This window comes from Phoca vitulina, unplaced genomic scaffold, assembly GCF_004348235.1.
Source record: "Phoca vitulina isolate PV1807 unplaced genomic scaffold, GSC_HSeal_1.0 scaffold29, whole genome shotgun sequence".
NCBI lineage: Eukaryota > Metazoa > Chordata > Mammalia > Carnivora > Phocidae > Phoca > Phoca vitulina.
In genome coordinates, this window is record NW_022589732.1 from 13,578,409 (window position 1) to 13,603,513 (window position 25,105).

The 25,105-nt window shown below is 40.7% G+C and overlaps 1 protein-coding gene across 1 annotated transcript; it reads left to right on the forward strand.

Moving 5' to 3' along the window:
• The first annotated feature begins 218 nt into the window (after positions 1-218).
• OIT3 (oncoprotein induced transcript 3) lies at positions 219-25,008 on the forward strand. Its single transcript, XM_032423893.1, has 9 exons — positions 219-339; positions 4,521-4,895; positions 5,700-5,807; positions 9,935-10,057; positions 13,590-13,712; positions 15,619-15,779; positions 17,445-17,860; positions 22,450-22,549; positions 24,171-25,008. Exons 1-9 carry the CDS (start codon positions 279-281, stop codon positions 24,342-24,344), a joined length of 1,641 nt encoding a protein of 546 aa, XP_032279784.1. The 5' UTR covers positions 219-278; the 3' UTR covers positions 24,345-25,008.
• The last annotated feature ends 97 nt before the right edge of the window (positions 25,009-25,105 follow it).

Below are 25,105 nucleotides of genomic sequence, written 5' to 3' on the forward strand. Positions count from 1 at the left end.
GGATGAGGGATTGTGATGGGTTCCCCCCCCCCCAAAGAAAAATATCAATAACCCTGTTGACAGTGTAAAGCAGTGTTTCTATCTGGGGTCAAGGCCAGAGCAATGGACACCTTATCCCACTCATCCTCTTCCTCTGATAAAGCCCCAGCCAGTACTGTAAAGTCTTTTTTCAGAAGAGCCTAGCGGGCTTTTTTTTAAAAGTGCTTGAAAAAGAAAGGGACAAAGGACAACTGAAATTAAGAGGATTTCCAGTCTGTTCTGGTGGCTGGTCCAGAAGGATGTTTCAGTTCCTGCTTCTCACCTGCCTCTTCTTCACAATCACACCTGCATCACCAATGGGTGAGTCTTGTGTCAAGTACTTGGCACAACGCGCTTTTTGTTGCAGGAATTTGCTATTATGTCCAGATTAAGAGCTAGGTTCTAGTATCTTAAATACTGGTTCTAGAATAGTGTAAGAAAACCTGTGATAACCTACAATAGATATATTTTCAAAGAATTTGTATTTCATGTTCCAATTAGCCTCTTGCCTGAGCATCCCGAATTTCCATGGATCTGCCATAGCTAACAGCTTTCCACTAGATAAATATTTCTTGGAGTACATGTAAGAAGAATTCTAACTTCTTTATATAATAGGCATTTTTATAATTCCAACTTTAAGAGCAAAAATATAATCTTTAGAGTTGAGGATAGTTTTTTTCTTTAATGAATACAAGGCACTGAATGAAAGCTCTATCCCCATGAAAGGCACAGATCGGGATAAATCGAACTTCTCAGTCTGGACGTCTGAAAAATAAGACTTTTGCATAGACTGAGTGAATCTTAAACTCTTTCCCTTCTCAGTCTTGGCACAAAAGTGGCCAAGAAGGCAAAACAAAGTTTCAGTTCCAGTTACTAACACATTTCTCCTTTTTCCAATAGAATTTAAGTTCTAATGGAAAGAGAGGGTGAGAGGAGGTTGAGATGGACAGAGCCATCCTTCTTGGCACTTTTGCGTAGCTCTGTTTAGTTGATCCTGATTTATTTCTTCACGATAATTCAGGTCTTGCGCTAGCACCTTCAAGGGTACACATTAAAAATAGGCTGTGACCCTAAGGAGATGTGAAAATTAAGGTAATATGGTACCTGGATGGGATCCTGGAATAAAGACACAAGCAAAAACTAAGGAAATCTAAACTATGGATTTGAGTTAATAATAATGCATCATTCCTGGATCATTAATTGTGGAAAAGATACCACACTGATGTATAATGTTTCATAATAGGGGAAACTGGGCACTGAGTATATGGAAACTCTTTGTACTATTTTCTCAAGTATGCCCTAAATCTAAAACTGATCTTAAAAAAAAAAAAAAAAGTCTATTAGAAAGAGTCTTGAACTAAGTTTATTCACCCTGTATCTGCTGCAATAATTAGCCAGGACTTGTCGAAGCAAAAGTCGCCCCCACCACCTCGGAACTACCACTGCCCTTTCTTTCCATTCTTTATTGCTTACTCTCCCTCTAGTACCTCCTGTTCCCATCATAAATCTCCCATCCCAGATCTTTTTTATATTATTTATTTTTTGCAGCCCTTCTAGAACGTATGACTCAATGCCAGAGATAAAGGGAAAGCTTTGGGGGCTGGGGAGCAAGGAGGGGGGGTCTTCCCTGGGAGGACAGGGGAAGTGAGAGAAAAGGAGGGGAAGGAAAGGAAAGGAGGGGAGGGAGCAGGAAGCAAAGGGGGAGAATAGGGAGAAGGGAGGGAGAGGGAAGGAAGAACACAGGAAGCTTCCGGACCCAGGACCCAGCCCGAGGGGCGGCATCCCCTCCACCTGGGCGGCTGGGAGCAGCGGAAGGGCAGGGACGCTGACGTCTGCTCTCCGCCCTTGGCCGCGAGGGGCTGGCCCTGCGGACACGAGGGCGTCTGCACGTCCCGGGTTGGGGGGAAGGCGGGAGGGGCCGCCAGGCAGGAATCCTGGTAAAGGCCGGGGAGCTTTCTGGCAGGCCTGGCCCGGACTCAACTTTGAAAGGAACCCACGGGGCTGTTCTTTTTGAAGGTCTCACATTTAAGGAGTGTGTACTTCAGCAATTTAGGATGCAGTATGCATAATACCCAATTCCAGGCTCCACTCGGAGAGACTGAGAACAAGAAAACCGGTGCCCAGATTATGAAAGGATTGAAGGGGTGGAGAGGAATGGGTTACTTAATGTTAGAACATATTGCGTGGGGAACTTAAAAAATATATTTGTTTTACAGAAGATAGTCCGTAAATTTCCCCTATTTGTGCCATATGTCCCCCCCTCAACGAGAGGAAGTGAACTTTTAATAAATAGCACAAGAAATGACAGTTAAATTTAAGGAAAAACTTTATACATCATGAAATAGTTATTGAGGGAGGTTTAGGAATTTCTGCAAAAGCCATTAAAAGTTGAGTACCTAACCATTTCTTATAAAATTAGAGCCAAGGAGATCAACCAAATACTTCTATGAATTTATAATCACCTGTGAAATCGCCCTGGAAACCTTGCTTCTTAAGAGAACCACAGCTGGGAGAGCAGATGAGGGAATTTTTCCCTTTTGAGAGAGGAGTCTGTATGAGGACATTTCCTGCCCTCAAATGACATCGAATATGGTCTAGGGCACAGCTTGGATATCTCATGGACATTTTAAAAGACAGAGTGGCTCCTGCCATGTGCAACTCGGCACATGGGTTATTTCCAGAAAATGCAATAGCCTACTTCTTTCCTGTCCCCAACTGTCAGAGTCTCTTTGGGGCCATTAGCACTAGGCTACACCCTCCTCTGCGTGTGACTGAATTTAGAGAGTGAACTGGAGTTTGGAATGTAGACTGGGAAAATCCAAAATATTTTCTAGACAACTTAAATTTTATGATCACGGCCCATCCACATTTAATTATTGTGCAGTATTTGCTAAAACTAAATTTTCTGCCTACAACATGTATCAGCCTTAATGTGAATTCCCTGCCTACTATGTCAGGTAAGTCGGCCTCATGTGCATTACAAAGGATAGTACTCTGGCTAGTGTTCCTTTCTAGAATTTCTTGGCTTTATAGACTCTTCCTAAGGACAATTTCCCTACATTAATTCAATATTTCCCTGAAATTGAGGGAAACAGTGAGAATATTGGGGTTACTGGTGTCTGTAGTCATTAAAATATTTTTGATGAGAGGAGCGCCTGGGTGGCTCAGCCAGTTAAGTGGCTGCCTTCGGCTCAGGTCGTGATCCCAGAGTCCTGGGATCGAGCCCTGCATCGGGCTCCCTGCTCAGCGGGAAACCTGCTTCTCCCTCTGCTTGCCACTTCCCCTGCTTGTGCTCTCTCTCTCTCTGTCAAATAAATAAATAAAATATTTTAAAAAAATTTTTTTTGATGAGATATTTGTCTATGCAATTTATGCACTAAAAATGCATGCTTGAGAAATTTGGCTTTATTATAGATAGTGATGCCATGGCTGATTGTTTATACATAAAGTTCATATTTTCAATAAGCTGATGGTGTATATACCAACATTCACTTTGAGAATATCTTTGGTAATAATTTGCCAGTATGCTGTGTATTTCAAAACTGCAGACATGTGCCAGAGGCATTTTCCTTTTCAGTGGAATGAGCTGTACGCCTTATTAACCAGACACACTTTCCAGTAGTGCGAAATTTCATCCACAGTCTTGCTTACAAATGACCATCCAAATACTTTTTGAAAATTTCCGAAGATGATGAACTTACAACACGGTGATAGGTCTCTCCATTACTCCATAGCTGAACTAAAATGTGCTCCCCCAATAGTTTGTTCTTTTTTTATTTATTTGAGAGAGAAAGTGAGTGAGAGAGAGAGCATGAGCAGAGGGAGGGAGAGGGAGAAGCAGACTCCCCCCCGAGCAGGGAGCTGGATGCGGGACTCGATCCCAGAACCCTGGGATCAAGACCTGAGCTGAAGGCAGACGCTCAACTGACTGAGCCACCCATGCGCCCCTCCAACAGTCTGTTCTTGCTCTTGTTAACAGAATACCTAGATTTGTAAGAACTGATGCGTACTCTTCAGTCTTTTTTTCTCCAAACCGTAGTTCTCAGCTTCTTCTCCAGTTGGTAATATTTTGACTCCCTTCCAAGTCTGGTCACTTTTCTCTGGACACCAGGTTTGTCCATACTTTCATATAATATAGCTTCCAGGTGAACACAATATTCAAAATATTTTCTGACCACTACAGAGTTCAGTGAGACTATAATCCTAACCTCCTTTGGTCTGGAACAACTATCCTTCTATCAAATGATTACTCTGGATAAAAAGTTTAGTCCAACAGTAATGGTAAACCTTAAACAGATTCGAAATAATTTTATAAAAGGCATTTATAAAACATGTTTAAGTCAACTTGAAGAATCTTAAATAGCTACTGTGGGGGGTTTTAGGTTATTTCTTTCTTAAAAAAAAAAAAAGCCAAAGTGTAAGACTAAGAAGGTGGACTCAGGCTATTGCCATTGTAATTAGAAACATCACAAGGTGCCTCTGAGGTGTCTTTTCATTCCCAGCCCTAGATCCTTGTTCTGCTTACATCAGTTTGAATGAGCCATGGAGGAACACTGACCATCAGTTCGATGAGTCTCAAGGTCCCCCTCTTTGTGACAACCATGTGGATGGGGAGTGGTACCGCTTCACAGGCATGGCAGGGGATGCCATGCCCACCTTCTGCATACCAGAAAACCACTGTGGAACCCATGCACCTGTCTGGCTCAATGGCAGCCACCCTCTAGAAGGTGATGGCATCGTGCAACGCCAGGCCTGTGCGAGCTTCAACGGGAACTGCTGCCTCTGGAACACCACGGTGGAGGTCAAGGCTTGCCCAGGAGGCTACTATGTGTATCGTCTGACCAAGCCCAGTGTCTGCTTTCATGTCTACTGTGGTCGTGAGTACCTTCTCTGTGCTCTTTTTCCTCCCCCATAAGGCATCAGATGGTATCAGGAAAATGTCATATGAAATCCAATTATGGTAGTATCTCAGAGTCTGAATAATGATTTAGGGCCACAGATAACTTCAGATTCTGATTTCTGTGATCTGTCCTTGTGTTTCCGGAAATGTCCTAAAGAAACAGAAAGGGAGAGGAGCTATAACTCTGATCAGTTCTATTTTATTTTGTCTTTGTTCCATTCAAACAAAACTTTAGAAAATAAAATGTTGATTTGGGTTTAAATAGTGGATTTCCAACCTTTTTGAGTATGGAGGACCCCTTTTTAAGATCTATATCAGACATCCATAGGGTAGTATTGTGCTTAGTATCCGTTCATTTTTTTAAATGATATGTAATGGGAAAAAGCTACTTGAGATCAGGAATATTTGAAAATGAATTTTTGTATTATTAATCCCATCAAATCTGTACACATTTAAAAAACAGAGTACATAGAAGAGTAGGGCATAACACTTCAGCTCATATCTACATAATACATAATCTACAGCTCATATTTGGTGAGGTTTTAGATTTGCAGAGACTCTATCGCCCATGGATCTGAAGTTGGGAACCATTGATCTGAATGACAGATGTCCCTGGGCAGTATCTCTTTCCACCGGGGTCACGTAAACCCTGAACGATGAGAACTCTCTCAATGTTGTCCACGAACTCCTACCTCATGACTGAACTCATGAGGCTTTCTCATGAATGAGAGTGTCCTTTGGTCCTCGCCCCTCATGCAAGGTCGACTTCATTCTTCTACAGATTTTTATGACATCTGCGACGAGGACTGCCATGGCGGCTGTGTAGACACCAGTGAGTGCATGTGCTCTCCAGGGACGGTGCTGGGCCCCGACAGGCAGACATGCTTCGGTAAGAGACTAAGCTTGAAGTGGAAACGGGCCATTCGGATCAAAAGGATACATCAAACGCTTCCTGACGCAGAGCTGTCATTTTTCTAGTTTGTGTCTCTAAACACTTAGAATGGTGTTTGCCTTTTTTAGTTCAGGACTAAAGCCTCAAACCGAATTTATATCGTGTGTGGGGACAGTCTGGAATTGCACAGTCCAGTACAACAGCCCCTAGCCATGTGTGAATGTGGAGCTCTTGAAATATGGCTGGTATGACTGAAAAACTAAATTTTAAATTTTACCTAATTTTAATTTAAAACCTGATACTTGGCTCAGTCATTGGAAAACTGAAAATGTTTGGGACAACTTGAGTAACCAACTGTAAATTTTATGACTCTAAATACCGATGAAGTATTTCCAATGAAAATTTAGAATCCAAATTGAGATGTGCTGTAAGTATAAAATACACGCTCGATTCATTCAAAAAAAGAAGGAAAAATACCTCAATAATTTTAATATTGATTTTATATTGAGATGAAATATTTTAGACATACTGAATTAAATAAAACATATTATTAGAATTTTTTTAATGTGACTACTAGAAAATTTTAAATTACTTATGTGGCTTGCTTTGTATTTCTGTTGGATGACTTTGGTCTAGAGTTATCTAAGGACATACTCCTACCACTTCACTTACATAATTTTGGTTTCTCTGAGTAGCAAGAAAGGGAAGTCAGATTATTTTCTAGGAAATCTAGAATTGTCTACTTGTACACATGTGTTGTTGTCTGTAACTGGAAGAAAATAGAGTTGAAAAACCCAAGATTGAAGATCATATCTTTCTCCATTATGAAGCTTTTGTATTCAGACTCAAATAGATTTAAAACTCATCTGGAGAGAAAGGGAGGACTGGCCCATACCCGCCTCCTCAAGAAGAACAGTAACTGGTCAGAATGGAATGGGGATTAGGTTGAAAGGTAGATAAAAAGATTCTTATTTTAGAAAAGCTTTTGTTCTTCAGCCTCCTTAATGAACCCCACTGACCATCCTATGGAGCATGTTTACGCCTTCCCATACCAGCTGTTAGGGCTCTTACATGATGGACTTTATGTGATTTAATGCTAAAAGGTTTGGGATACAGGAGAGGATGGTCCTGTAATCTTTCCCAACTGCCCTCCCTCCCTCACTCTGTCTCTCTCTCTGTCTCTCTCTCTCACACACACACCCACACACACCGACACACGCGGTGTGCTTGGAAAATATTTGACGTCATTTTAAGGCAGGCTTTGTTTCATTACACAGCTTTTGGGGGGTTTTTTTTGTTTGGTTGTTTTTTAAAAAAAATATTTATTTGAGAAGAGAGAAAGCATGCACCCACAAGTGGGGGGAAGGGCAGAGAGAGAGAATCTCAAGCAGACTCCACACTGAGTGTGGAGCCCGACATCCCACCACCCATGAGATCATGACCTGAGCCAAAATCAAGAGTCAGACGCTTAACCGACTGAGCCACCCAGGTGCTCCTCAGCTTTTATTTTAATGCAACTTTTGACTAGGTAAGATAGATGGGTCCCAAACTAAATAGCATGAAGGGTATACAATGAAATGTCTAGCGGTCTGTCCTCCATTTATTCCATTTCTCCTTTCTCCAACCCTATCTCACGTAATCTCTTATATTATTTTCTTATGTATGCTCCCAGGGTTTCTTCAGGCAAATATAAAAAATGCAAATATATATGTTTATTTACTGCCCTTTTTTTACACCAAAGGTTGCATATCATATACATCTTGTGCTTAACAATTTATCTTGGACATCATTGCCTAGCAGTGCATAGGGGAAAACCCCCAGTTCAGTTCCTACCTGACATCTGTCTGTCAGTTTCAGGGGCATCATGAATTCCCTGAAATTAAAGGCAAAATTTTGTGTTAATGTGTATATGTCAGTTTTCCTTTATTTCTTAAAAAAATGTAACATACTTTTAACTCTTCATTTTAAATTATGTAAATGTTTTCAATCAGGGAGGAGTAAAGGAAAATAATACAACAGGATTATTGGCCGGGATGATAAAATAATATAACTCATATACCCAGATTTAACTATTGTTAATTTTTTTCTTCCTTTTTCTTTTTAATAAAATTTTACAAATACAAATAAAGCCATCTCACTCCATCTCCTTTTTCATTTTCTTGTTTCACCCTCCAGGACTAATCACTGTTTTGAAGTTAGTGTGTGTTCTGGTCCCTGTTTTTATGCTTTCATTATTTGTGTATGTACCCATAAGAATAGATAGCATTGTTTTTGTTCTTAAAATTAACATTAAAATGATACTCCGTGTGTGAGATTTTCTCTAGAGCATACCCATAAAAGTGGAATGGCTGGGACACAGAGTAGCTAAGGCTGTAAATGACAATGAACTCACAAATAATAATGGCTTAAATCAGTACAAGTGTATTACTCTCTCACATAAAAAAAAATCGGTCTCAAGGTAAACTGTCCAGGCTGGGGACAGTGTGGCCACATTCAGAACTGCTGCTAGCACCTCTGTCACCATCCACTTTCCGGGTGGCAAGTGGCTCCAACGAAGAGTCTGAACTTATCCACTATATTTTCCATTTCTTTTTTTTTTTAAGATTTTATTTATTTATGTGTCAGAGAGAGAGAGAGCACAAGCAGGGGGAGCAGCAGGCAGAGGGAGAGGGAGAAGCAGGCTCCCCACTGAGCAAGGAGCCTGACGCGGGATTTGATCCCAGGACCCTGGGATCATGACCAGAGCTGAAGGCAGACACTTAACCAACTGAGCAACCCAGGCATCCCTGGGTGGAATGGAAATGGAAATATTTTCCATTTCTACAAGTGCTGTGTTTGTTTGGTTTCAATTCTGCCTTGTCTTTTTGCTCACTTCTTTTATCTTGGTTAGTATCCTTTCTTTTATCTGTTTAGTAACTTTTAAAATCCTTGCATTATGAATTTTTCTGGATGATTCTGTTATCTCCAGTTCAAAGCCGCCCATTTGTTGTCTTGCCAAGTCATTCTCATAGTGGACCATTTCCTCCTGTGTAGTGTTTTGTGGCAAACCACCTTCTGTTGTAATTGTGTTTCTGTGGAACCACCCTGACCACCTGGTTTGGGGAAGTTTGACTACAGAGCGGTTTTTCAAATGCTTCTGTCAAGTATCACGGAAGCTTCATCGGCCCAGGCCACGTTTTATACCAATTTCTCAGCTTCGAGTTAAGCTCATACTTCAACCATGGCAAGGCCTGACTTGGGGTTTCCATTGTTTATAAAGGATTTTCTCTCTCCTGGAGCCTCAGAGAGGGCTTGTTTACTGCGTCCGTGGGCTTTGGGGCAAAGTTCTTCTACACCCCCTTTCATTGTAAGGATATCTTTTCTGGGGTCGTGGATTTAAGCAGGGTTTCAGTTGCAGCTCATCTCTTCTCCTGGGCCCAACGCCATGCCTTCTGTCACCCCATGGGTGTTTAAATCCCAATACCCCAACCCCAACCCCAAGCCATGATACATTTTGTTTCCAAGCTTCTCTTTCTTTGTAGAAGGAAGGGGATCGATATTTGTGCCCAGCTATGCATTTTTTAATAGCAAGAGTCCATATCCTTCATCCTATTCTTTAAAAGGTTAACAATTATTCCTTAAGTATAGTGTGGGAATATTCCAATATTTAAAATAGACTTCAAGGGCAGTTGTTGATGTTATAACAGAAGACTGCCTCACACAGAATTTTTATCAGCTACTTACTTCTGTGATGTGAGTTCCTTTGATGTATTTAAAACACAGTTTGGTTTATAAGTCTGTATTAATTTAGCAAATCTTCAGGAACTCACTGGAGAAAGTGATATTCACCAATACACAAAAATAGGTGAATCCAGGTAACAAAAAAAAAACTTCATTTCTCCAGTTTTGCTCTTAGAAGGGAATGAATTGGCAAGCAACTAAGTGCCTTCTGCTCTAGCAGAGGGCAGATGGACAAATAACTTGGTTGAGGAGATCAAGTTGATGGAAGTGATTATAAGGATTATAGCAAAGGAGTTGATGTATCAACAGGCTCTGAAAAGATACGAAGATTCTGCTAAGGGGCTTGGGATAGGATTGAGCTGCGCAGCAAGCAGTATGTAAGTGCTGTGGTTTCTCTCCTACAGATGAAAATGAATGTGAGCAAAACAATGGTGGCTGCAGTGAGATCTGTGTAAACCTGAAAAATTCGTATCGCTGTGGGTGTGGGGTTGGCCGCGTGCTAAGAAGTGACGGCAAGACGTGTGAAGGTGAGAATGGGCAAGAAAGGAGTCAAATCAAGAGCCCAAACTAAACCATTGGTTTATTCTTTGATTGATGTTCATGAAAGTGTCCAACATTAGAAGAGAGTCAAGGTTGGGCTGTGTAAAAAACTGACAAAAGGGATTCATTGTGATCGAGGACGGTCATGTTGCAGGCAAAATTCGGTGTTGATTTTATCTTCAATATTTAACGGGAGGGAGTAGTTGCATTTTGCAAGAGGCAGAGAATCACTTTTTTTTTTTTTTTGAAGTAAACTCTATCCTCGCTGCTCAAACTCACAACCCCGAGATCAACAGTCACAGACTCTCTACATACTGAGCCAGCCAGGTGCCCTGAGAGCCACATTTTAATTTGGGAAATAAAAATAGGGTATTATGTGTTTCTCAAACTTTAATGTGCCCTTAAATCATCTGGGATCTTTTTAAAGTGCTGATTCAGTAGGTCTGGGCTTAGGCAAAGATAGTGCATTTCTAAATAACTTCTAGGTGACACCTTGGCTGCAGATCCAAGGAGCAAACCTGGAGTAGCAAGATAATAGAGGAGAGGTGGTAGCATAAAAAATGGTTTATAGCAGTGGTTCTCGAACATTCCAGCTGAGAAGAATCACCTGGATGCCTTCACACCTGGCTCTTCCGAGGCCTCTCTCCTGGAAACTTGGTTCAGTGGAGTGAGAGGGGCCTTACAGTTTGTGTTTTTACCAAGTTCCATTAGGTGAGTCTTACCATCTTAGAAGTTTGGGAAACTGGTTACATGAAGCCATTTTATTCCCCCTCTAGGGCTTTACATTTATTGGAGATTGACATACTGTGGGGGAGACCAGTAACATCCTTTTTTTTTTTTTTTTTTTAAATTTTATCTATTTTTTTTAGAGAGAGAGAGAGAGAGAACATGAGCCGGGGGGAGGAGCAGACGGGGAGGAAGAGGGAGGGGCAAAGAATCTCAAGCAGACTCTGCACTGAGCGTGGAGTCCCCATGAGGCTCGATCCCACGACCCTGAGATCACAACCTGAGCTGAAACCAAGAGTCAGGTGCTCAACCCACTGAGCCACCAAGGGCCCCACATTATCTATTTTTAATTGCAAGAAGGGTATGTACATTTTATATGATTAAGTAATAAAAAAGAATTTGTAATATACGTCAAATAGTTGAAATTGTATACTGTGACAATGATACGAAATTTAGATAATGTCCCTTCGGTAAGGCACATTTGCCCTTGCAAATTATCACAACTAAAATGTCATCATTTCTACTTAAATAAGTCTGAATCTCATTATGTTGGGAGTTGAGGGACCAAAAGAAAAAAAAACACTTCTTTGCAGATTATATAAAGAGATAAATAGCTTAATCATTATTTACAGAGGACATATGATTTGTCCTTGAAGCTAATTGAATTTGTGGTATAATACTGCTTATAAGAGTTCACTTTATTCTAGTTATATTCAACATAATAAAATACTACCCCAAAAGGAAAAATTGTGGCTAGTTCCCACGATTTATTCCATGCAACAAAGTTTGCATTATTCACTGAAGGACCATTAGCCAGAATATTAGACTACTGTCCCTTATAACAAGACTAAATGTACTTTAAATTTTATTGAATAAGGGTAATGTCCTGAATTTTCCTTAAATCTTAATTATTTTATGTAATAATCTTTGCATGTTTGAATATTAATGAAATGTTTCATGAGGAACATTTGTAATTATTCATGAGCATTTTATTGGAAGTATTACTGTTAATCCTCATATAATTTTAAAACCTAATAATCACGATTGAAAAGTATTTTAACAGAAGATAAAATTTGTACACGAGTTATACTTCAGCATTAAGATTCATATTTAAAACCCTTACTTTTTTTTTTAAGTTTTATTTGTTTATTTTAGAGAGAGAGAGAGAGAGAGCACAGGGTTGGGGGGGCAAGGGGCAGAGGGAGAGAGTGTACAGAGCCCTACGTGGGGCTTGATCTTATGACCCTGAGATCACAACCCAAGCCTAATGTCTAGAGCCCACAAAGGTCATTAATTTTTCTCTACTAACTATGAAATCATGTGGTAGTTTCTTTAGTTTTCAATTGAATCCTTTTTTCTTGTCCATCTGGTGGTGTATGCTTTTTGAAAATGCAAAAGGTTTTACTTTTTTTTTTTTTTTTTTTTGGCAGGGCTTGAACTCATGACCCTGAGATCCAGACCGGAGCTGAGATCAAGAGTTGGATGCTTAACTGAGTGAGTCACCCAGGCACCCCCCAAAAACGCAAAACTTTTTAAAAGGAGACTTTGAAAAACTGACTCAAAAGAAGAATGTCACAGGGGCGCCTGGGTGGCTCACTTGTTAAACGTCTGCCTTCGGCTCAGGTCATGATCCCAGGGTCCTGGGATTGAGCCCCACATCCGGCTCCCTGCTCTGCGGGAAGCCTGCTTCTCCCTCTCCCACTCCCCCTGCTTGTGTTCCCTCTCTCGCTGTGTCTCTCTCTGTCAAATAAATAAATAAAATCTTTAAAAACAAAAAAAAAGAGGAATGTCACAAAGAGCTTAGTGGAGTGGACCAAGTGTGTTGTCTAGGCCTCATTTTTATAGTGTGCTGTCAGCCCAAGACACATATCCCAGTGCTATTATTAATAGAGATTTGAGGAGAGGGTCTGGCAATCCAATAGCTAACTGATCCATCTAACTAGTCTAGTTGAATTTACATTCTGTCAGTCCCCTTTATATCAGTAATACTCTATATAAAATTTCAAAATGGGTACATTAAATGTTATACCAATTAAGAAAGGACTTTTGGTTATAATTTTTTTATTATGTTAGCCGCCATATAGTACATTAAAAATAAATAAATAAATAAACCCACAACTAGTATTGTTGAGTTGATGAAATCTTCCGAAGGGACATGTTTATATTGTTTCTCATTTCTAGTGTCTTATACTCTTACTTTGCCCAAGAAACTTCAGACTGATCTACTTCCTTTCCACATTTGTTTCTGGTATGAGATAAAACTCATTGTTGATAAAGTTTTCTATAAAAATATAAGTGCACTTACACATCTTGTCTCATTCACTATCTCAGTAACATGACTTGTCTCACTTTATTCCCAGAAGCAAAAATTTTTGGTGAAGAATCAACTAGAACCAATACATTTAGACATGAAATTATATAATTTCTGGGCAATTAATAAATATTTGCTTACCAAAAAAAAAAAGAAAGAAAAGAAATGACTTTTGGGTCTTCCTCCCCAAAATTGTAGTAAAACCCTGAGAAAAACAGACAAATCCGGAGTGAAGGACATTCTACAAAATGACCAGCTGAAGAGGTTAGAGCTGTGGATGTTGTAAGATTGCTCTTTGTAGCTATCACATTTAATACACATTTTTTCATGGGCTTCCCTACGTGATTCAGTGACTGAGTTAGGCCCCAGTGATGCTGTGATGAGTCAAGTGTATTCCCTGATGCCAAGCGCCATCCCAAGAACCAGAATCCTCGGGGAATAGGCCTGCAAGATCATGTGCTTTTCTTCTGGTTTTATTGCAGACATTGAAGGATGTCACAGCAACAATGGTGGTTGCAGCCACCTTTGCCTTGTGTCCGAGAAGGGCTATCAGTGTGAATGTCCCCGGGGCTTGGTGCTGTCTGAGGACAACCACACGTGCCAAGGTAGTACATGGATGGGCTCAACCTCTGCTCCCCCCGCCCTCAAATCTCCCTGCCTTCCTCACTCAAGTGTGTCACGATTCTCGTTTAGAACACCAGCTCCTTCGGAAGTGTGCATCCCTGCATCTTTACTCTGGGATCCTTCAAAAGAGAAGCTCTCTAAGAAAATATTACCAAAAAGTTAATTTTCCTTTGCTTTTTAAGAAATTGTGGTTAAAAAAACATATAGCAGAAAATTGACCATCTAAGCCAATTTTAAATGGATAGTTCAGTAGTGTTACATATATTCACGTTGTGGTGCAACAAATTTCCAGAACTTTTTTATCTTGCAAAACTGAAACTCTATATCCATGAAACGACAAGTCCCCATTCCTTCCTCCCCCCCCACCCTGTGCCCTGGCAACCACTATTCTGTTTTCTATTTCTATGAAGTCAACCACTTTAGACACTTCATGTAAGTGGGGTCACATGGCATTTATCTTTTTGTGATTGACTCATTTTACTTAGCATAATATCCACCAGGTTCATCCGTGTTTGTAACATATGACAGGATTTCCTTCCTTCATAAGGCTGAATAATATTCCATTGTATTTATATACCACATTTTGTTTAGCCACTCATCCATTGATAGGCACTAGAGTTACTTCTATGGTTTAGATATTGTGGATAATGTTGCTATGAACATGGGTGTGCAGATATCTCTTTGAGATCCTACTTTCAATTCTTTTGGATATATGCCCAGAATGGGATTGCTGGATCATACGGTTTCCTTTGCTTTTTACTTGAGATTTTCCCCCCTAATTTATATTATTAGTAGTATAACTAATAAGACATTGATGCAGCTCCTCTCTTTTCTAACAGATAATTGGGTGGTGAAACTATGCTGAAAGCCCTAAGGAACTGATTTTTCTCCCTACAATTACAATATGAGCATCAACAATCCTCTGACAACTATTTTCTGGAAATCTAGTTATTTATGTCCAGAATGTTAACTCACTCATCTAGCAAATATTTAATGAGCACCTACCTTTGATTTCTTGTGTCATTGTTATGATATATCCTCACATATTTTCTGACAGTACCCATAAATATTCCTTTTAGGGTATGTGTAGAGCCTAGAAAAGTGAACACAGGAACACTAAAGAAAAGCAATCCTTTTCATATTAAGTTAAAGTGGAATTTATAGTCAGCATTTATGGTTTACTGAGCAATGCAAGGACAATTTGGAATTCTTCCCCAAGTACACTAACGTTGTTTTTATTACCTCTGTTTTATGAGAGAGACATAATTAATGGTAAAGTCAAAGCAGTACTGTTATGTAATTTAAGCCTATATCAAAGCAGTACTTTTTCTGTATTGCCAATAAATTGTGTTTGTGCTAAAAGTTAACCCATTAGGTGTTTCAGTTCATGGAACTATGCTATCCATACTTTGAAATAAATGTTGAATCAAAACTTGAACACAATGTTTCCTCATTCAGAGATCAATGTGTTTGAGGAGCATTATTTGACCACAACCTGAGGAGTTAGGAGTCCTGGTTTTATTCACCAACTTGGTTTTTTTTTTAAAAGATTTTATTTATTTATTTGACAGAGAGAGACACAGCGAGAGAGGGAGCACAAGCAGAGGGAGAGGGAGAGGGAGAAGCAGGCTTCCCTCTGAGCAGGGAGCCTGATGCGGGGCTTGATCCCAGGACCCTGGGATTATGACCTGAGAAGAAGGCAGACGCTTAACGACTGAGCCAGCCAGGAGCCCCTTCACCAGCTTGTTTTGAGTCTCTTAGATTTCCTTGAGGATGGAACAAAAAGCTCAAGTTGTGGGAGGGTAAAATTATTTCTCCTATAAGCCTTCCTTATCCTTCTCCCAATTCAGATTTCTCGGTTCTAACAGTACCCCCTTTCCGCCACAGTCCCCGTGTTGTGCAAGTCAAATACCATTGAAGTGAGCATCCCCAGGGACCTGGTTGGCGGTCTGGAGCTCTTCCTGACCAACACTTCCTGCCGAGGAGTGTCCAATGGCACCCACGTCAACATCCTCTTCTCCCTCAAGACGTGTGGCACAGTGGTTGATGTAGGTTCTTCCTGGAGGATACTCGGGGGATGACCAAAAGCCAGTTATTTGGGAGGGAATTGACAGAGGTATGCAGTGCGCCTTGTCATAGATGAAATATTTCCACATAAAAGAATGCAGCTCAAAAACTCATATGCCATTCATTTAACACATGTATTATTGAGCATCTGCTGTGGTCCTGGCCCTGTGTGTGCAGGGGGGTAAGAAGAATTCTGCTCATTCTATTTTTCAGTAGTCCTATGTCTCTGATATGAGCAGACATTTTCCCGAGTGCATCAGCACCAGTCCCGGGAGGCTGGTTGCATCTCCTCTGACCAATTTTTTTACTTGAAGAAAGCAACTGATATAGATGAAGGTTCATTTATGATATAACAGATGTGTTCAAGTGTTGAACTAGGTAGAGGGAAAAGGTTTGTGCTTTCATCCAAGAATGTGCACTGGAGTCTGAGGGATATATGAAATAAGATTCCTAACTTTGGGGAACATATACAGTAGGATTGAGATGACAACACACACACACAACATAAATAAGAAACAGTGATACAGATGACAGGTGCTGTCGCAGTCCAGAAAGGGACAAACCCTGGAGCAGTCAAGACAAGTGAGCCTTGAACTGGGGTGGAAGCCTGTGTGCGGCTTATCCGGACAGAGAGGAAAAGAAAGGCCATTTCAGATGGGAAACAAGTGAGCCAGTGTCAGAGATGGGAGTATTTAAGTCTTATGCTGAGTGAATGGGCAGTGCAGACTGACTGGCAAGGAATGCATATGGAAAAAGGAAACTGGAAAATTAGGAGGGGGAAGACTGTACTTGCAAAGATCTGCCTTGTGTGCAAGGGTAGACGTTTGGGCTTTATCCCCTAGAGTGAGGTTGCAGGCACTGTCATGATGAGACCAGAAGCGTACAAGATGGATAGAAATAAAGGGGACCTGGATCCAGGAGATCAGGGCAGAGGTTCTTGCAACCATTTGATTAAACAAATATTTATTTATTGAATGCAATGAAGAGAAAATCAGGGAGCTAATTAGATTTGGACTGAGACCTGGGGGTGATATCTCAGGAGAAAGCTGTTCCACTTCAGGCAAATTGTGTTTGTTGTATCTGAGGATGATAGAGTGGAAATGCCCTGGGGTGGGTTGGAGTCGCAGGCACCGGGGGGAGCAGACAAGGCTGGAGATAAAGAACTGAAAGTCATCTGCATAAATGCGGTAGCTGAAGTTCTCTGCCTGTGGATGAGTTCAGCACAAGGTCAGGCCGCAGCCTGATCAGCAGGTCTAGGATTCCAAAAAAAAAATAATAATAATAATATACTGAAGCCATTCTTTCCTAAAATACCAGAGCTTTGAATTTGCTGATTCTGCATAGTTCAGGTTTAATGAGTAATACTCCAAAGGAATGTGTGGGTTGACCAAGAATTAGTATATAAAATTCTTAACAGTCAGAACATCTTGCTAAAAAGAGTAGAAGAGATTTTTTAAAAAGGCTTCAGGCTTCAGCAACCAAATCTCTAATTGTTTTAATGTAAATAGAAGTGTGGAGAATGTTACAGTCAAGAGTGGAGTGGGGTGGGGGCTGGGGTGGGAGGGAGGGTGGGATAGGGTGGGGTGGGGAACTCTGGAAAAATAGACATACAGTCTTTTTTCTCTCCTGGCCCTGGCCTGGCTCAGGTGGTAAATGACAAGATTGTGGCAAGCAACCTTGTGACAGGTCTACCCAAGCAGACCCCAGGGAGCAGCGGAGACATCATCATCCGAACCAGCAAAGTGCTGATCCCAGTGACCTGCGAGTTTCCACGCCTGTACACCATTTCAGAAGGATACGTCCCCCACCTTAGAAACGCCCCACTGGAAATCATGAGCCGCAGTCATGGAATCTTCCCGTTCACTCTGGAGATCTTCAAGGACAATGAGTTTGAAGAGACTTACCGGGAAGCCTTGCCCACCCTCAAGCTTCGAGACTCCCTCTACTTTGGCATTGAGCCTGTGGTGCACGTGAATGGCTTAGAAAGCCTGGTGGAGAGCTGCTTTGCCACCCCCACCTCCAAGATCGACGAGATCCTGAAGTACTACCTCATCCAGGATGGGTAATTATGTTGCTTATACGATTTATTATCCCCAGTTCACATCTGATTTCTAAGTGCACAGCGTACTCGATCATTTCCTAAAACAACAGGGTACTTTTGTGAGCTCTTAATTGGTTCAGAAACCATTTGTTGACATTGGAGGTAAAAACTGGTGAGGGAGCAGGGAATCAAGAATGATTCCAAGAGGTCTAGCACGGATGACTGACTAGATGCCATTAATCTGGATGGAAGGCTATAAGTAGAAAAGCAGATTTGAGGTGAAATGTTGGATATGATAATTCCAAATAATACTATTAAATTGTAAATGCCTGCAGGATACATGGGAAGAGAAGTTCAGTGGGCAGTTGGAACTGTGTATCAGACCCAGGAACAAGGTCAGGACTAGAGATAAAGGACCAAGAATCATCCCTGTTTCTATTTGAAACATAGGCTTGATTAATCTGTTCAGAGAGAGAGTCGAGCATGAGTGTCAGGGTTGGGGGGAGGCTGATAAGTGTAAGGGGATGAGGAAGCGGAAGCAGCAAATGTAGACTCCTCTTTTAGGAAGCTTAGTAGTGAAGGAGAGAGAAGAATTACTTGGCAGGTTTTAGGAGAAGAAAGATCAAGTGAAATTTGGTTTTTGTTTGCTTGTTTTATACAAAAGAGATTTCCTAATTTCCTAAGGATCCCTGGATTGAGAACTGTGTCTCACAGGCCCATTGGAGGCCTAGCAGTTGTCACACCCATTGCTTACATTCCCAGGAGAATTACACACAAACCCCAAACTCATGGTAGAATCTTATCAGTTTCTTCCGTGTTCTCAATGACAGGTGGGACATAGCTCAGGTAGGGTGAGGACCTGCAGCTCAAAGAAAGGGAAATGGTCTAACAAGAGCACCACTTGGGCCGTGCCCTTTGCTAATTGGCCTCATGGACTCTGAAATGTCTACTTAGTTTTTATCTACTGGATCTCTCACCACAGGCATCCTCCGCCTGCTGCTGTCAATCTCTTACACAGTGATGTTCAACCTTGAAGCACATTGGGATCAATCAAGAGGCTTTTGTGGAAGTAGCAGTACCCCCAAACTTGTTCTCTCTGTTCTACTCTGTCTTAATTCCAGCCCTTATCTTTCACCTGGACAGCAAAAACAGCCTCGCCACAGCCCCCTAAATCCCAGCTCTCAAATCTCAGCTCCAAGAGTCCCTGGGTAACCAATCAAAAGGAAAACAAATATTAAAAATAGGAAAAAAATATATATATGTATACTGTTAGATCCCTGCTGAAAACCTTTGATGACACTTGATTTCCTTTGGTTGGTACATTTCACTGTTTTCTAGCAGGAGTACTTGCAGCCTCCTTAGCTTGTTTTCAGAACATGGAAAATGTATCATTCTGAGCTGCTTTGCATGGCCAGTAATAGGTCTCATAGGGGTCTGTAGTTCTTTGGATTTCTTGCCATCTTAAAGTTATCTCCACAAAGTTTTAAAATGAAAAGTAGAAGTATCATTTTTTATTTATTTTTTTCACTCACGTACCTAATGGTAAGGAGATTAAGGAATGGATTTACTTTTAGGGGAGAGTAGATTTGGGTTCCTTTTTTTTTTTTTCTTAACAGCTTTATTGGAGTACCATTCTCATACAATGAGCATACACATTGAAAGTATACAGTTTGGTAAGTTCTGATGTATACATCATGAAGCCATCACTACAATCAAGATAGGGAACATTTCTCTCATTCCAAGAGTCTTTTCCTACCCCTGTATTTACTTTTTGCAAAAATAAATGTATAATCATAACTCACTTACTGGAAAAACATGTAATCTGCAATCTCAGTAAAGCTTGTAAAGTTTATTTATACATTTGTTATTCAGATGCTCAGTTAAGGACTATATGCTCTTTATTTTAGATAGTTCCAAGAAGCTGTGCTTTTTAATTTTCCAGGCCTTAGCACATTCAAAATAGCTAAATATATATATATATATATATATATATATATATATATATATATATATAGTATGCTGCAGGAGAAATTAAAATGCTTAAAAGCCAGAGGCAAGAATTCAAAAACACAGCAGTAGAGGTCTATTTAGTAAACAGGCAAAGAGTCCCATCTCTGGCACAATAATGGAGAGTACTGGAATGGTATCTGTACGACAGTTCGAGATAAAATCCAACTCTGAGCTTGGCTCACCCTGCCTCACCCTCTGACCTCTGCCCTCTCCAGTTTCTGCTCCCAGCAGAGGGAACTACAGGCAATTCCCAGACTCCATTGTTTCTTACACCTTCTTTGCTGCACCTGCTATTTCCTCTGCCAGAAATCTTCTCCTTTTCTTCCTGCCTGACTCTCACTGTTCCTTCAAGATTCAGCCGGATTTCTCTCCTCCATGAAGCCTTCCTTGATTCTTTCCAACCTGAGCTAGAAATTTTCCTTCTTTCTCTTTCCTCCTCTATGCCTGACCTATAGTAAGGGTATTAAACAGTTGTCAAGTGAACTACTGAATGAACATTTATCATAATAATCATTTGAGGCAAGTCCAGAGCCCTAAAATAAACATAATGCAATGTGCTTACATTTATAAATTGTTTGATTCTTCATTGTCCTCAGCTTACATTTAAATCAGGCCGTTTTCCCCTGATACTTTTTTTTTTTTTAATTCAAATGGCTCTAGAAGCACTCTTTTTTTTTTTTTTTTAAAGATTTTATTTATTTATTTGACACAGAGAGACACACAGTGAGAGAGGGAACACAAGCAGGGGGAGTGGGAGAGGGAGAAGCAGATTTCCTGCCGAGCAGGGAGCCCGATGTGGGGCTCGATCCCAGGACCCTGGGACCATGACCTGAGCCGAAGGCAGATACTCAACGACTGAGCCACCCAGGCCCCCTACCTGGCCGCTCTGATACTTAACACAGCTCATTCACCTTGCTCCAGTTTTAGTTGGAGTATGCTCAGAGAATGCAAAGTAACTTAATACAAGCCTCAGCAAAGTAGAATTAGAAAGTTAATCTCCAGAAAAAGAAACATACTGAATTCCAAAGTGAAATATTGGACAACTTTTGGGTAATCGATTATTGGATTATCCTAGACGATCCTTACTCTCTTTTAACACATGAATTTGGAGTTGATGAACCAGCATTGTCTAATCACAGCAAACACCAAGTCAAGAGCCCAAATTTGTCCTGGATCCCATTCTGTAATATATTACCCTGTAACAACTCTTTCTGCCTCATTTTCTCTTTTAAAGAAAAACAATGGTATTTTTAGATAAAAATAAATTGAAAATGGTGAGGCCCTTAGATGAAAAGTACCATTTTGATATCGTGTTACTATTTTTGTCCTAGGTACAGACTCTAAAGTCCTTGACATCACAGACCATGTTACTCATCTCTGTATCCTCTGCAGCTCCCAGCAGAGCATGTTGCACAGATTAGCTATGCGATGGGTATTTATTATAGAACATAATCAAAAGATGGTATAAATTAACTTTACCTCAGGAAAATGAAAATGAGTACATAAATACAAGAAATAACAGAAACTGCATTATATATTTAGATCCTCTTCAGTTCAGGGGAATATGGTACGAGGGGTATTATAAATCACAATGCCTCTTTTTAAACAATTTTATTGGATTTTTTTCAACTGCACTGAAACAGCCCTTAGCAATGAACTAGAAAGTTGTCTGTAAGCATGTGAAGCAAGGATCCAGTTTCATAGACTTTTCTTTCTGGTCCCCACTTTTTTTTTTTTTCCTGGCCTGGTAGACAAGAACTATTAGGTATCCAGAAAAAGGAATTAAATTTCCTTTAAAATTCAGAGTGGGAAAAATGATACAAGTGTAATCCCTGGCCTCTCAAGAGAAAATGTTCTTCAAGTATTAAACCTTGGTCTCAAAATTGAGAATCAAGAAGACTTCTTTTCCCCAGCTAACCCTGAGGTGAGCCTAGGAGTTTCACTTTAAGCAGTAGACCTGAGATGAAAATCCAAAAACCCTCTCAAACCACATCTTAGCATTAAATTTGGGAAAAGAGGAAGTACAGCAATGTGGAGGGGACTGAACTTTCCCAGTAGAACCAGTTATTCTCTCTGGAACTTAAATCTTTATGCAGCTCTGTGATGCACAAATTGGGGTTTTCTCACCTTTGAGCCCCCTTTGGGGGTTAGTGTATATTAGGTGTCCAATAAATGTTTATGAAATCCAGTTAAAGAAAAGCCTTCTCAAACCAATCATCAAGTAGGTGAATGCAGAATTCCTGTGACATATTACAAATGAAAATACAGCCTTCCAGAGATATCTTCATTTCAAAAAGTATCTTTGAAAGAAATGTGGTTGCTGTTACTAATGCTTCAATACACTGACATATCGAGAGGTCCTCGTGCCCAGTTGGTGGGTACAGAGAATGAGAAATGGGACAGACTGTATTCATGAGCAGGGCTGAAGATGCCTTTGCAGGGAGGGAATTTCATTTTTCCTTCATTCTCAAAAAGCTTGAGTGCAGCCCAGCCTCCTCCACCCAGTGAGCGTCTCTTTGGACCAAACACATTGGCCCAGATTGTTTTTCCACCTCTGTTGAAGCCATCAAGTCTTATGTGCTCTCCTGTCCTGCTTTCAGCTGTGTTTCAGATGACTCCGTGAAGCAGTACACGTCCCGGGACCACCTAGCAAAGCACTTCCAGGTCCCTGTCTTCAAGTTTGTGGGCAAAGACCACAAGGTGAGCTGAACACCTTTACCTTGGAGCCCACACTGCACCCCCTCCCTCACCGCCAGACCTGAGCCTCATTTCTTGGCGTGCCAATTTGTTGACATTCTCTGTGAGCCCACAGTTAGGATCTGCATTACATCTATGAAAAATACTGTAGATTTGGCTATCTAGAAGCTTCATACCTTCATGAATGTCACAATTACCTGCCTCCCTCCCAATAAAATCACTGTGTTTGTTCAAAGAAAATACTATATGATCATAATTTTATTTTTTTAATTTTAAGTTCTATTTCATTTAAGTCATTTCTAAGCCCAACGTGGGGCTCTAACCCACAACCCTGAGATCAAGACCTGAGCTGAGATCTAGAGTTAGATGCCTAACAGACTGAGCCACCCAGGCGCACCTGTATGATCATAATTTTAAACTGTTGTGGGCGGGTATGGTTGAAAAAACCTGTGCGTTAGTCATATGGCAAAGGATATGGGCAGAAAATTCACAGAAAAGACAAACGGTGAATTGTTCAGTGAAAACAGTACTTAAAGTGCCAATTAAAACAATTATAAGACACTATTTTGTACATATTAATTTTATAAAAATTATAAATCTCAATGCTTGCAGAGTTATAGGGAGAAGTATACAGTGGCAGTATAAATGGGTATAGTTTCTGGGAATTTTCTGGTAATATGTAGTAATAACCATAAAATCATCAGATTCTTTTATCTAAAAATTCTAATTCTGACAGTTTGTCAAAAACAAACAAGCAAAAAAAGAAAAACTAGATTTGTTGGATATTATAGAGCATTGTTACACAGAGAAGGAGAAAAAGCCCCCAACAGGGCTACCATACATATATCAATTAGTGCAATATTAAGCAGTTATTAAAATCAGAAATATAGAAAAGGGAGATAGGAAAAATCATTTGTCATAACGATTTACATGCATATTGAACATGCTACATTTTTGAAAAATATACATATATAGAGGTTATAAGAGGCAATAGAGAGTATGTTAAGGTGGAATTTTTTTTTTTTTCAGTAGAGTTGTTGAAACATGCAAACCAAAGGAAGTCTAAGAGACCAACAATCTTTTCCACACTGTGTTTAAATGAATTCACGTCCTTTCCAGTTACGTTCTAGAACAACTGCTAACCGCGATGGCTAATCCCCAAGCAGGCAGCATGCTTTGGGAGGTAGCTTATAGGAAGAAGCTTGGAGAAAGAACTTATTTTACACAGAAGCGTGTGGGCACCGATGTTTTTCCCAGACTTTGATGTGAAGAGTGAGGATGTTAACGTTTTTAGGCATTCCCTTCTCGAAGGTCTCTCCTGTCCTGTACAAAGGCAGACGTTATGCGTGTGTGTGGGGGGGGCAGGTTAGATCACCCACGTGACTCATTCAGTGTGTTTGCCCACCTGACCAATGCTGTGAATCTGGGCAAGTTGTCTAACCTAAGTCTCAGTTTCCTCATCTGTAAAATGGGGATGACAATATCCACCTCAAAGGGTTGTTGTTTAGATGAAATGAGATACTATATATGAAAACATCTGATACAGTGTCTGGCTTCCAGAAAGGGCCCCGCAAGTGGTAGCTGTTATCACTATTTTTGTTAATTATCATTATGGTCTTTCCAGGAAGTGTTTCTGCACTGCCAGGTCCTTGTCTGTGGACGGCTGGACGAGCATTCCCGCTGTGCCCAGGGCTGCCACCGGCGAATGCGCCGTGAGGCAGTGGAAGGAGAGGACACAGCTGGTCCACAGAGCCAGATGCTGACAGGCGGCCCGATTAACATCGACTGGGAGGACTAGGACCACCCAACACCCAACTCCTGGCTCTGGGTTGCCCACCTCTTTGGAATTACTCCCCTCTGAGAACATCAGTCAATACCTTCGAACATGGCACTTCTTTAAACCTCATACTGTGGGTTTCGACAGACTCCCAGAACTGACTCATTCTGATTCGGGCCCCTGGGTCGGGAAAGAGCACTTCACTGCTGACTGACCTGACCCACGTGGGGCTTCATCCTCCTGACGTTGAAAGCTACACTGTCCCTTCAGAAAGCAGCTCACTCCATTTCCCACATTTCTTTCCTTACAATAAAACACCTAGTGTAGGATGCAATAGGACCACTACAATCAAAAGTTGGGCATGATACTTCAAACTACAAACTTGAAATAAATAGTTGCTTGAAATTATGACTTAAATACCCAATGACTCCTTAAATATGTAAATAATAATTATACCCTGAAATTTCAATTCAAACACAGAATAGTTATGAGGGATTTGGAAGTTTATCAATATAAGTGTGTACTAAAAATTACTATTGGATTTTCCTCTTGCATGATGTTTTCTTCTTTGATGTTTTTATATTATCTTAAGTGAAATATTTTCAATTAATAAATGTTAATAAATTTATTAACATGCAGGGCACCTGGGTGGTGCAGTGGGTTAAGCGTCCGACTCTTGGTTTTAGCTCAGGTTGTGATCTCAGAGTCATGAGATCGAGCCCCATGTCAGGCTCCATTTAACGTGGAGTCTGCTTGAGATTCTCTCTCCGTCTGCCCCTCCT